Source organism: Xiphophorus hellerii, chromosome 16 (genome assembly GCF_003331165.1).
Source record: "Xiphophorus hellerii strain 12219 chromosome 16, Xiphophorus_hellerii-4.1, whole genome shotgun sequence".
Lineage (NCBI taxonomy): Eukaryota > Metazoa > Chordata > Actinopteri > Cyprinodontiformes > Poeciliidae > Xiphophorus > Xiphophorus hellerii.
The window spans coordinates 14,678,398-14,691,800 of record NC_045687.1 but is presented as its reverse complement, the minus strand read 5'-3'; the positions used below and the strand labels follow the sequence as shown (position 1 = coordinate 14,691,800).

At 37.2% G+C, this 13,403-nt stretch overlaps 2 protein-coding genes across 5 annotated transcripts in view; one reads left to right on the top strand and one right to left on the bottom strand.

Moving 5' to 3' along the window:
- The window catches only part of LOC116735255 (septin-9-like), a 96,023-nt gene that overhangs the window by 18,755 nt on the left and 63,865 nt on the right, over positions 1 to 13,403 (bottom strand). Inside the window, exon 1 of one of the 4 annotated variants that reach the window (XM_032587013.1) lies at positions 1,769 to 1,891. The exons of the other annotated variants lie outside the window; for them this stretch is intronic. The gene's annotated coding sequence lies outside the window, so the exon portion shown is untranslated. Of the gene's footprint in view, positions 1 to 1,768; positions 1,892 to 13,403 lie in introns of those variants that run through there. 4 annotated transcript variants of the gene reach the window in all.
- On the top strand, positions 8,477 to 12,217 carry LOC116735256 (uncharacterized). Its single transcript, XM_032587014.1, has 2 exons — positions 8,477 to 8,595; positions 10,500 to 12,217. Exon 2 carries the CDS (start codon positions 10,501 to 10,503, stop codon positions 12,010 to 12,012), a length of 1,512 nt encoding a protein of 503 aa, XP_032442905.1. The 5' UTR covers positions 8,477 to 8,595; position 10,500; the 3' UTR covers positions 12,013 to 12,217.

The following is a 13,403-nucleotide window of genomic DNA, read 5'->3' as shown; positions in this document are numbered from 1 at the left end:
CCTGCTGATAATAGTTGAGTGGCATACCTGCAGTAGGCAGAAAAGCCACTCTGTGCTTGCGACTGAAGCTTCAAAATGAAAGTTTCATCAATAAGAGCAATGTGTGGTGCTCCCTTTAGTTTCCATCTACACCATGACTGTTTTTTAAATGACTGGATATATTTTCAAGCAATCAAAATGGTATTTCTTTAAGCAAACTAAGTGTTGAAGCTTTCTTACAACAAGCTAAACAGCAGTGTACAGCAACTGGTGGGGGAGGGGCTCTCCTATTCTATACTTGAAGTGGGGAATGAAAACACGACTCAGTCACTTTGGCATCTTCTTAAAAAATGTTTTTGATTTATTAAAAACAGTTTCGAAACCACAATATTTGTATTCCTCACTACTTGACACTGTTTTCATTGTTACTTTAATATTAAAAGAGTTGGATTATTGATGTACTGTCTGTATCGGTATCATAGTCACCATTTGATCTTTATTTTCTCCAAACACTCATAACAGATACTTAAAACCACAATATCTGATACTATTATTCATACCTCTCTTTCTTATGTTCCACAAAACCAGCATTTATGTTTTACATCTTATTCCCTCCAGCCAGATCATGTAAACTAACAGGCTATAGAATCGGAACCTTATCAGTTTACCCTCAAGGAGTGCAGGTTGCATTCATGAGATGTTTTGCATTACAAATTTATGACGCTGGATTCCAGTAAGACTGCATTATCCAACGTCACTCACCAACCGTCTTGTTCAAAAACACAGAAGGTAAAAATGACCTGTTTTGCATCCCATTAAACACTGGTGAAAGGCAACGGTCTGTTCTTGGCTTTCAATGCTCAGAGGCCACAACAGAGCTCCTTTCAACAGCCGTGTGTGTGTAAAAGTGTGTGTTCTGCATGCCTTTGAGGGAAAACAGAGGCTGACGTCTATCTGGAAAGGTGAGGGGCGGTTGGACTTTTCCAACGGTTTGATTTTATGACAGAGCAATGCTTGAGCAGTGAACAACAAAGACTGGGATGACAGAGAGATGAGGCCCAGAAACCACGACCACAACAATGGCAGAAAGATGAGACAGCAGAGCAGAAAAGAAACAATGAAGGTGAAGAGAAACATAATCTAAAGGGGGTAAACAAAAAAAATCCCAGAACAATAAAGAAAGAAACCCTTTGATTTTCCTTAATAGCAAGTTTTTCTTAATAGAAACTCAAAAAATGATGGCTAACCTTTCACTATTGGCTATAAGTAATCATTTACTATTCTTATTAAAACTAAACTGACCACATGTACTTACATAGCACATGTAAGTACACTTACCGTGTACAAAAACTGTAAGTTTTTACAGTATAAAAACTGCTTTCTAGAATTTAAAAATGGTCAAAATGACAAGAAAAAAACATTTAAAAAGGCTAAATCTGTATAAACATGCAGATTTGTCCAAGTTTAAAGTTTAGAACCTAGTATTTCCATAAAGTAGATTTTATGGACTGCACCCATGAATTATGTCTTAAACTTAACATTCATGTCGCCACACATGCAAATATATGAACAGATACTGCACAAACAGAGGCTGAGACCGAAATGTTTGAAGCAACATTTTACAATCACTTATCACCTGGACTCCAAAACAGACATCCACTTTAAGGTAGGAAGGAAAACATACCAAAGAGAAAAAAAGCTCAGTTCCAACAGATTTCTTAGAAACCCCCCCACACACAATCACATGCATGTACACAAACACTCCCCTGCTGGTATGCAACGCACTTACCGTGTGTAAAATGTGTGTGCGCAAGTGTGAGAATGACTTGTCCCCTGCTGAAGTGAAGAGCACCAGTGAGAGGCCAGATTCTGCTGTGGCAGATCCCTGCTCAGCCCTCCCACTCAAGTCTGACATGTGACTCAGCATGCAAAGCATCAAGATCCGCCCATTTCCTCCAAACACCCCCCCTCTCCAGAGAAAGAAAAAAAATAGATCACAGTGAACAGAGACAAAGAGTTATTATCTGTTTGTCGGGAGCAGATTCTAGTCAGGAGCACAGACTAGGTGTGTCTACACATCCCCTTTAAATAACTATTATGCTTCTTTACTCCCAGGATAACTTAATACCCTGCTTAGTCTGAGCATTTTATAAGGTCTGCTTCAGTACATCCCATTCATTCATCAGACCTAACACTCAATGTAGAAACAATTTCCTTTGCATGAGATGCCTTCCTAAATTTCTGGAAGCAATGAGTAAAAATGATCATACTAAGTTTGAAAAGTTGGTTAAAGACTCAAATTAAATCTATTTCTGATCAGTGAAAGCCGCCTAACAAAATATTTGTAGGTCAGACTATGAACAACACTCTTCTGTGGAGATGTTACTGCGTGGAAATAAGAAGTCAACTATTATGGAATTAGTGACAAAATAAAGTCAGAGGAAACACAAAAGATGTAAAAAGATATTTCAAAAGAATTCTTTCTATTTCAAGTCAATACATGTTTGCATTTTATTCAGGCTGCAAGACAGTGAGACTTTAGCCTATAGTAAGAAGCCCTAATGTAAAAAAAAGTTGATCTGTTAAGTCATTTTTAAAATATCTGTCTGGTATGGAAGATGCTACATTTCAAAGGCAGCCGCTAGGAGATCTGAAAGTTAAGGTAAGGGCCTACATCAGAGGTGCCAAAGTGTGGTGCAGAGGTAATTGGACATCCTTGGAATAAATTTCTCCAGGCACACGACCAAAAGATCTGTAAAAGTTTGGTCCAACTGGAGATGGATGTATTCTTAAAATGGAAAAAGATTGGGTACACAGTGCTCAGCTTTAATAATCCCCCTTTTATTTTATTTTCACATTAAATAGTTCTACAAACGCCCATCCACGCTTAATCTAAAGCAGACTTGGTTGAACTAATTTATTAAACTTGGCTAAGTGCAAGTATGGTTTTTTTTTTTTACAAAAACTGGACTAAATCCTGTTCTTGCTGCTGGAAAAAGCATTTTTTTTGGTTGTTGCAGATATTAGAGAGGCACAGCAGATTACATGCCTTTTATTTTAATCATTAAACGTAAAAGATTTTGTTTTATATTCTGAATTTAATAAAAAATCTAGAAAAATATTACTTCACTGCACATTTTGAATAGAAAAAACATTTTGTCTTGCATTCATGGAAAGGTACCTGCAGTATAAACTTTTTTAAAACAGCATGCTCAAGTTAGAGAAATTTGCAAATAGTTATTGACCATTCACAGCAGGAAGACCAGAAATAAATGTTTTGAATGTTGTAAATTATACTTAGATAAAATTAGGAAAATAGTTAAAAATCAGATTGAGCCAATTAAAGTTTCACAAAAACTTAATAGGAGAACATTTCTCATTTGTAATAAGAAATCTTTACAGAGAAGAAATACAGCAACTGTTTAACTTACAGTGATAAAAAAGGAAGAAAACACAATTAGAGCAACTTCAACCACATTTAATATATGACATATGGTAGTGACTTGGCTTTAAGCATACCAGGCTCTTCATTACTTTTCTTCAGGTGCATGTTTGTGTAATTATAAGGTAAGGGAGACAGCTGTTTCCCTTCAAAGTATATATATGCTTCCACATATGCATTAGTATGAATTTAACCCCAGTGTTACAGATGTATAAACACCATGCGTCTGAAAAACTAGGGAACACCAAATGAAAGGAATTACTTTGTGTAATCTTGTTATATCTTCTCACCCATAGTAATAGCTTGATGTACCCAGTGTTGGCTGGGTTCTCCAACAAAAACACAGGTGATCATACGTGTCTGGTAAAAACACAGTCAGACCAAATATGGAGAGAAAACCAGCTTTTGCTATTTCACAAATTAGGAAAAAAAGAAGAAAAAACTCTCCATTTTCCCAAAAGTGAAGTCTCCTGGTCTCTTTCATTTAGGCTGTCTCTGTTTAGATACGAAAGTTTGTCCTATGACTTCACTAACCTCAATCATGTTATGTCTACTTCTTAAAGCTTATGGACAATTGTTGAACAAACTTATTGGAGTCGTCACACTGAAGCTCATCTCCCAGAGATGTTGCCTTGCACCTGCAAGGAAAGTCAGACCATCTCCATCTGTAAATCTTCTGTCCTTGAATAGGAAACCATATCTTTTGTCTGTGTCTCGCAATGCGTTTCACTCTGACATGAACAAAAGTGTTTGAGACTTTATGCAAGATATTAAAACCAGAATTGGTGCTTTTCACCTTGACGTGCCTGGATGTTATTTTTTAATAATTTTGTGCTGGACATCAGAGGATGCCAGCAAACAGCGTTTTGGTACAGGCCAGGATATAAGGCTTCAATCTCCTACCTCATGTTAAGAGACATTAAGAGAAGGGAGGGCTGATCATTGGCTCAGCAGTCTTCAGCGCTGGGATTTTTGAAGTTAAAGTGAATCCATTGTTATCTGGTGAGACACTGAATGTAATAAATTATTCCGTCATAATCTAGAAAAGATTGGTTATGTTTGAATTAAGGTAGGATTCAGGAAAATCCCAAAAGTAGAGTCCTTATGAGTTTTATACAGCAGAGTTCTAGAGAACAATGGAAGACCTTTAAAGGCCCTTCTTTAAGGTATTTTTAAAGGTAGAGTCACTGCAAAGCTGATTTATCTGAGTCTGTGAAGGCGTTTGCAGAATAAAAGAGCATATTCCTTCAATTTCAGAGTAAAAAATGTAATCAAGTGGTAACCAAAGTCCCATTTCCTCCCGAGAGAGAAACGGCTGACCTTATGAAAAGAAAATATGGGCCTAGATATGCTTTATGTCTGTTTGGATTAAGCAAAAGATTTGCAATTTTTGAAAGGTTAGAAGAAAAAGTTGAGTGAAATTTAAAAAACCCACTTAATCTATATTCTTTCTCAGCCTCATTGCAGTGCGTCTGAACTTTGACCTCAACTCCTGTTCTTCCATGTCTACAATGATATCCCACCACCAGCTGATAACAGCAACCCAGGAGATCATGATCAGTTCCAGACACTGAAGCCTCTCAATGCAGGGGACATTTGGACGGATACTACATGCTTGTGTATGGGTGCTACTGAGCCCTACTGACCTCTGTGAGAATGCTCCAAACTCAGGGTGGAGGAGGAACAAATAATCAAGGAGATGTGACAGCAGAGAAGACTGAACAGACCTGTCAGACATTTATTTCATCAGGGAAACGTGGACATCGACAGAGGGACTGTCTGAACAACCCAGAGAACCAACACCATGAAATTGAACCAGTTGGGCTGACAGGGAGTGGGAGGACAGCGGGAGGGAGGTCTATGCTGCAGTGACGCCAGTAACAAGAGACTGAGCAATGAGACATTGCAGATAAGTTATCCACACACTGGACAATGCAACGAAGAAATTCTTCCTTGCTCACTCTGTTCACATAAAGACATTTCTGGGCTAATATCAGAGCACTGTTCTCAGTTTTTTCCTAGTTAACTCTGCATCTTAAAAGAAAAGGAAAATTTATTTATGTTTTAAAGTGAAGTGCAAATAAAGAGGTACACCAAAAAGACACACACACACACACACACACAAAATACAACATTTAACTGGATATAAAACTGTAGATAAAACTTATTTTACAAGCTGCTCTCCACTTTCATGTTTGAAGGATAAAAAAAATGGAAATCTTGTTTGGGGTTGAAGCTTTGTTCTTACAAATGTTTTTCTGCAGATCATGCAGACATAATTAAATGATCATACTGCTTATGTTAAAGTAGAAAATAAAGGAAGACACAACTTGCATTATTTAAGAAAGTATTTAGGGGAAAACATAATCCCATTTAAATCTTTCATTTGATTATTTAAGAAGTTTTCCTGCTAATGAGAAATTATTATTGTAGATGGGCTTCAGACAAACTTTTCCAAAATCTGAGCATGAACATCACTGTCTCTCTGGAGCCAAACACTTTAGATTACCAATGCAACTTGTTTTATTTAAGAGTCTGCTATTGACTATAAAACCTATTTTATCCTGGACACCACAACTCAGTCCAGTCACTGCATTATTCACCCAAAAACTACCAGCATTGGCACATGCTACCATGTTTCAAGCAAGTTAAATTAATCCTCTTGTAAGATAGCCCTCCCCCCCTCTCCTTTTGAGTTTCTCCTTAGAAATGCAGACTTCTGTGTGACCCTGCATGCATGCAGAGTGAGTCATTCATCACTTAGTCAATGGTGCACTCCTTTATTAAAGACCCTGCTGAGCAGGATATCATGTTTAAAGATTAAAAATCCCCATTTCGAGGAGAAGAGGACACTGTAACAGAAAGCCAGTGACATGGGGTTGATGTTTGTGGACATTTCTGAGCCAAGATGTTGTCATGTGTTGGCAAGTGAGAGGGTAGGACTGCCTGGCAAACCGCTAGCAGAGTTCATTGCAGCTGTTCAGGGCCTTTCACACATGTAGTTTTGTTTTTCCTGTGCAGAAAAATCCAGGCATGTCCTGGGTCTGAATGTTTTTGTTTATATTTTCTACAGTCCCTAGCAAAAGATCTCATTTTTCCTCATTTTATCCAATTATAACCACAACATAGTTTACATTTTATTCAGAGTTTATGTGATAGACCAACATAAAAAAGTGCATAAAACGGAATTGGAAATAAAATGTTATGTTTCCTTTTTGCTAAATTTTAAGAAAAAAAATGTTATTTAGCCCAACTGAGTTAATCTTTCTTTGCAATTACAACAGTAAGTATTTTAATGTTTATCTGTACCATCTTTTGCAACAAGAGACTGCAACTTCAGCTCATTCTCCATTGCAAAACTTCATACATTCACACCAACTAATTACGTTTTTAAACATAAATTTTATAGTCTAGACACATACTCTCATTTGGATTAAGGTCCAAGGTTTACCTGGAATATTTGGTAAAATGAATAACCTTTGACCTAAGCCATCCATTGCAGCTCTGACTGTATGTCATCCTGGTGAAATGTGAACCTCTAACCCAACCACATAACCCTTTGCATTGCCCAGTATTTACTGCCATTAATTTTTCCATTAACTTACCATCTGCCATATCTTTGTAGAAGAAAGTTAGGACATGATGCTGCCAACACCATAAAGACTGTGTTTTCAGGGTGATATGCAATGTTAGTTTTTCTACACCTAATTTGTCTGGCCAGATCACCTTCTCCTGTGTTTTCTGTGTCCTCACCAAGCTTCACTTCTCATGTCTTAACAGCCGTTTTCTTCTTCCATGACGGGCAGATGTGCGGTTTTGCTGGGGATCTTTGTATTTCTTCCACAGTGAATAATTACAGTATGTGCTTTAGTCAAAAAAACATGTATTATTTCTCTTGTACTTCACAATTTAACAGTGTTTTGTCTTGTCATAAAATAATTATGTAATGTGACAAAACGTGGAAAAAAGTTTGAGGTGTAAGAACACTTTTGAAGCAGATGTAAATATTGTAATTTAAGAAGTGTTGTGGTCTGCATTGTACTGTAAGATGTGAGACAAGTTTCTCCAAAAGGTTTAGTCACACCATGGTTATCACATGGATGTTTTTCAGGGACTCCCTATGTGAAACCTGTGGGTGGTGATGAAAGAGGAACTAAATATTTCCTTTGTGTGTGTTATTTTACACTCTTTTGCCCTGCCCAGAGGGAATAGCCAAACCTCCATTCAGGAAATTAGCTGAAATGTAAGTGTGTCTGTATTTTAGTGCAGTTGTGTGTTTATGGACACAACCCAAATCAACTGTGAAGTCAAATGTTTTTTTGTTGGGGGACAAAAACATTTTCCAGAATCAACCAAATAACTGTTTTGGAGGAGAGCTTGGTGTAAAGATATCCAAATCTAAACTCTAAACTGGGTATGTCTTGAGAAAATAAACTAGAATAATTTTCCCAAAAAGTAGTGAAAACATTGAGTGACTGTGTGTTGTTATGAGGGTGTCGCATGCATACAGCTCTCTGGGAAAAGCGGAAGTTATTCCTCGGATGTGAGGATTTTTAGCAACAGTCAAAATGAGCCTCCATCAGTGTTTTGAAAACAGATTGGAGCCTCAAAAAAAAAATCGTGCTTTCTGGATAAATTAAGAGTCAGAAAGTAGATCCTCCGTATGTTTCTAAGTGTTAATGATTGCTACAGAGATTTTACGGGCTCAACGCCCTGCAAATTTTAGAAAGATGGGCTGTGTAAGAGCATCTCCTGCTGGCAGCTAGAGGTATTTCAGCAGTTAAGTAAACTGAACAGAGAGCTGTGCAAAACAAAAGAAGAAATAAATAAATAAATAAAACGAAACCAAACACAATCAGTTAACGTGGCGGAATGGGTGAACTTCAACATGCTATTAATTTGTTGCTACAACAAGAGCAATATTTGAATTAGTGTTGAAAGATAGGCAACTCATATTCAGTTCATTATTTACAAGATATGACTGAAGACCTTTGGAAACCATTGGGCGTGGCATACCCAGCCAATCAAAACAAGTACTATGGCCACATTTCCCATTACAGCTTTCAACTAAAAGATCTGGTTTCATTAACCAGGAAACAGAAACTCTAAGGAAGTCAAATCAGCTGAACACAAAACACAGAGCTCAGACAAACATCGGTCTACAGCACTGTCAGGTGGGTAAGCTTTCTTATTCAAATAAGAAAATGTTGTTTTAGAAAAGACAATAATTTAGTAAGTTTAAGCATATCTTTAATATTCAAAGGAGAAATGAATTGTATAATTCTACATCTATATTTGAAAGATGTAATCTTTTGACCAGGAAATGTATTATTTTTGTGTAAACAGTGACATGTCAGTAGTTATTGCTGATTATAAGGAATACTGCAATAGTATAAAGAGCATTTTAAATCCCTAATATAAATTCACATTTTATTGTAGTAGCATTATCTCACAATGAAAAGACTTAATTGTTTAATGAAGTCAGCAATATCGTAATTATTAGCACTCCCAAGGACCATTTTCTGAGTGTATTTTGAGATTTTCTCTTTATGAGTAATTTACTAATTACTCATAATTACTCATAATTATGAGTAATTATGAGTAATTATAAGCTTCTAATGTGTTGACACACATTAGAAGCTGTGTCAACTAAACCCATGTCGTTAGTGATGACAAACCATCACTCCTACTGCCAATCTGCAAGCACAACAAGTGACAAAAGACATGAAGCATCACCTTTTATAAAATTAAATTACATTCAATGCGCTTTTCAGTGAGAAATCTTTTGTCCAGGTTGCACAAACAACTGATTTCTGCACTTATTACTCATAAAGAGTAATTAGTGCAGTTGGTAGCACTGTTGCCTTGCAGCAAGAAGGTCCCACAGTCCAAAAACATGACTGTCAGGTTAACTGGTCTCTCTAAATTCTCCTTAGGTGTGAGTGTGTGCGTGCATGGTTGTTTGTCCTGTCTGTCTCTGTGTTGCCCTGCAATGTACTGGTCTCCTGTCCAGGGTGTACCCCGCCTCTCGCCCGAAAAGTATTGCTGGAGATGGGCACCAGCACCCCTCCTGACCCCAATAGGGATAAAGGTGTAAGAAAATGGATGGATGGATAGTAATTTACTTATTTAGGTTGATCAGAGTTTCCAGGAACTTCTAATTAGAAATCTATAACTATGTTTCTATGGCATGAATATGACAAAGATTAATTTCTTTTAACCGCTCCTGCTATCCTGGATAATGATCCATATTTATCTCGCCATCAGTCATAGTGAGAAGGCTTGTGAGGCATGAAATAATCGCACTGTTGGAGAACTGAATAGGTTAACAAGTTTTTATACTATAAACTATTTATACTATCTACATGCCACCTAGTTGTTTGGAAAGCCAGAAAAGTCTTTTTGAATCTGACCAAAAATGTTAACACATGGAGCTTGCTAACGTCTACTGGGAGTTTAACTGGAACCATGTGCTTTAGTCAGATGAGCTTCAGCTTTTCAGCAACAAAAGCTCCAGGTGGGCTTGGTAATAAAACACAGCAGAATTATGTGAGAAAAGCTCGATGTATATTGTTGAATATGGTGAAGGATGTTTGATACTGTGAGCATGTAGTCTACTTTGGGAATGGCTAAAGAGCCTTTTATGTGTCCTCAAACCTCCTGAAACATACAAAAGGACTAAGTGGTCGCTAAAGCCAGTGTCAGGGGTGATTTTGTAAAAAAAATAAAATTAAAAGTTTTATTTTTTGAAAGGTTTTCCTTGCATAGTTGTGCTGGACAAAATAAAAAAAAAATAAAAGCTTACCATTATTTTTAAAAAATGTAATATCTTAATGCATCAATTCAGAACCTTGAACATTAATTTTCTAATACCTTTCTCAGTGAAATTGATTCTTATTGCTCAATATGAGTTAAATAAAGTTATGTTAAAAACAAATATCTCTAAATCATTAGCGTGTAACTCAAGACAGGAAAAAAAAGGTGTCTTTTCAGTTAAAATAATGAGACTAAATTTTCAAAAAGTGTATGCAATGATATTTTATGATATAGGTTTAGTAATTTCTAAATATTCCTACAGGATGGCGAAGTTCTCAGGATCAAGTCCAGGTCTGTGTGTGGCTCTGCTACTTCTCCTGACCTCAGCATCAGCAGTGCAAGTCCTCAACAACATCAATGACTTGAAGAAACTCAACTTTGGCTTGTCTGTGCCAAAACATAGTCTTTTGCTCCTGCACTGGTTTGCCAATGAAGTTGACATTGACAATAACAATATTATAAGGCTAACATTTGACCCTGATGAAGGCGATTACGGCTCACATCACTATGGAAACTATGAAAGGCTTTTGGATCCATTGCCTCATGGAAACGTCAGATATCGATACTTTACTGTTGGTAATCTCAATCAAGATTCGTCGTCTGATCTCCCATCTTACGTTGTCCATCCACGAATTGAATATGAGGGAAGAAACAGAGATCGGATCATATTCAGAGTAAGGGAGCAGAATGTCGGACGGCAGGCTGGGCATGTAATAGACAGAGTCTATATCACGCAGCATTTTGAGACATCAGATAATCAAGGGACAAGGTATGATCCAGACCATACATACCAGATCACTACCAGCCTACTGAGACAGATCAGTCAATTTTCTGTGGAAATGAATGACTTGAACACACTGACAAACCTCAGAGATAACGTCAGAAGCAACGCTGATTATTCCCAACTGAGGGAGATTAGAAACTTATGGGGTGACCTTGCTTGTCTGGGCTTATTCTTGTTTATTATAATCCAGGAAAAGTACTGCTCTAACCAGCAACCCAACAACAGACGTCAGCCTTCTGTGAGAAGAAACACACAACCTGATTATGTTGTCAGCATCCCAGAGAGCAGACCAAGCAGACCAAATAGAAGCTCTGAGGTGTCCATAAGAATCCCTCATCATTACAGTAGTGATAGTGATATGACACTTCAGGTGGTGACAGATTCAAAAGGAAGAGCCAGAATAATTTGGAGAAATGTTCCAGTGAATAACTACAAAAGCGGTTTAATGGTTGCACTTTATAGGAGCGATGAGGACGAGGAACCACTTACTTATAAGTCTGTTAGAAATGCAAAATCAGGCACCTATGACACATCGGTACCACTGAATGAAGGCCTACAGGTCCGGCTTCATGAAGTGGTAACAGTATGCTTCTTTTGGTCCCGTGCTGGAGTGGAGATACACAGAGGTCCAGAGTTTAAGAATCCTACAGCAGCCGTTACTATAAAAGGCTACAATGCAAGCCTGCAACTTTTCGCAAAGGATGGCAAAGCTTGTGCACGCTTATATGTGAAAACCTCGTTCACTGATTGGACGTCTCAATTCAAAGACTCATGGATAGGCTTTTACACATCTGCAGATAAATCTACAAACAATTATGAATGGTGGCAGTGGCAATGGGCAAAGAAATTTGAACAGAAAACTGATTTGCATAGCTGTCTGGACACTGTTGTTTATGAGTATTGCTCTAATATGACGATTGCTCCAGGAGTCCAAGCAAGATTTATACTGAAAGATAATGAAGAGAAAGCACGCACCCCCGGCTGGAAATGAGAAAGACAGCATCAAATGCACTGAAGACAGTCTTGTTGCACTGAATGTATTGTATAAAGCTGAATGTTATTTTCCCTGCTTTTCAAATCATATTGGTCCTGGACAATCAAATACAGTGAACCCTCATTTTTCATGGGGGTTGCGTTCCAAAAAGAACCCGTGATAGGCAAAATCCGTGAAGTAGTTACCTTTATTTTTTACAATTATTATACAGCATAATTAAACACTCTACATTGAAACCAAAGAACAAAACCTGCTTTCAGGCCTAAGCATTTTTTTAACAAATAGAACACTTTCTTACAAATAACTACAGTAAAATAATCATTTTAATCATCAATACAAAGTACATAAGGACAAATTGTGACTCACGTATTTCACTGTTCCTCTGACTGTGACGCCTGCATTATAGCGAGGGTTCACTGTAATCTCAAAGATGATCCTTAAAATCATTGTAATGATACAGAATATCAGGTGTTAATTAACATACAGAATGTCAGACTGTATTCCAGATAAATTGTACTGTGTTTTTAATAAAAGTGATGTAAACAAAAAAAAAATGCACCAAATAAGGATGAATTCATTTCTGACAATGTCCTAGAAACATTGTGACTGAGCTTTCAGGCTTCTCAGACTAGATGCAAAAACAACTTATTTCCATCACTGTATTTGCTTGTGTGCCCACAAGTGCAGAAGTGACGTGTGCAGAAGAGCCAGCCACCAGATGAGTTTCATTCGTGCAATTTTATGTACAAACATGGCTTAAACAGCTGCATCTGTGGAACTAGTGGCTTTCGTCCTCTTTGAACATGATGTGCTCTGAGTGAGGCTTACTGTATAAAGTAGACACAACATTCCTTAACAATGAACAGCTGGTCATAGTAATCTGAAGACATTTTATTATTATGGAGCGAAAGAGTCCAAGTGATGTTAATAATGGTGAGGATATGGTTAAAATATTTAAGCTGCATTGTGAAATGCAAACATACATACTCTCTCCTATATTACAATGTTGTTGTGCCATCTAAAGTCTAGATGCAAGAAAGTTTTTTTTTATTAGAAAAACTGACCTTTTTAATTACAGTTCACGTAAGCACAGAAAAGAAGACGATATAGGTAAGTAAACATATAGATGTAAATTAGCTGGCAGCGACGCTACTTTATTTATTAATTAAGCTACTTCTGAAAGGCAAGTAGTGGCACAGAATTTTATTTAGGATGTAGTGAAATGGGTCTTAAAATATGAAAGGTGAACTTGAACATCAGTATCTGTGTGTAAGACATTTTCTGATTTTGCTAAAGAGGACAGGTTTAGTCACAAGTTGTCTTAATAGTTTGTATTTCACCAACAATGACACTCATGTTTTGAAACATTGTTTTATTTTTACCCATTA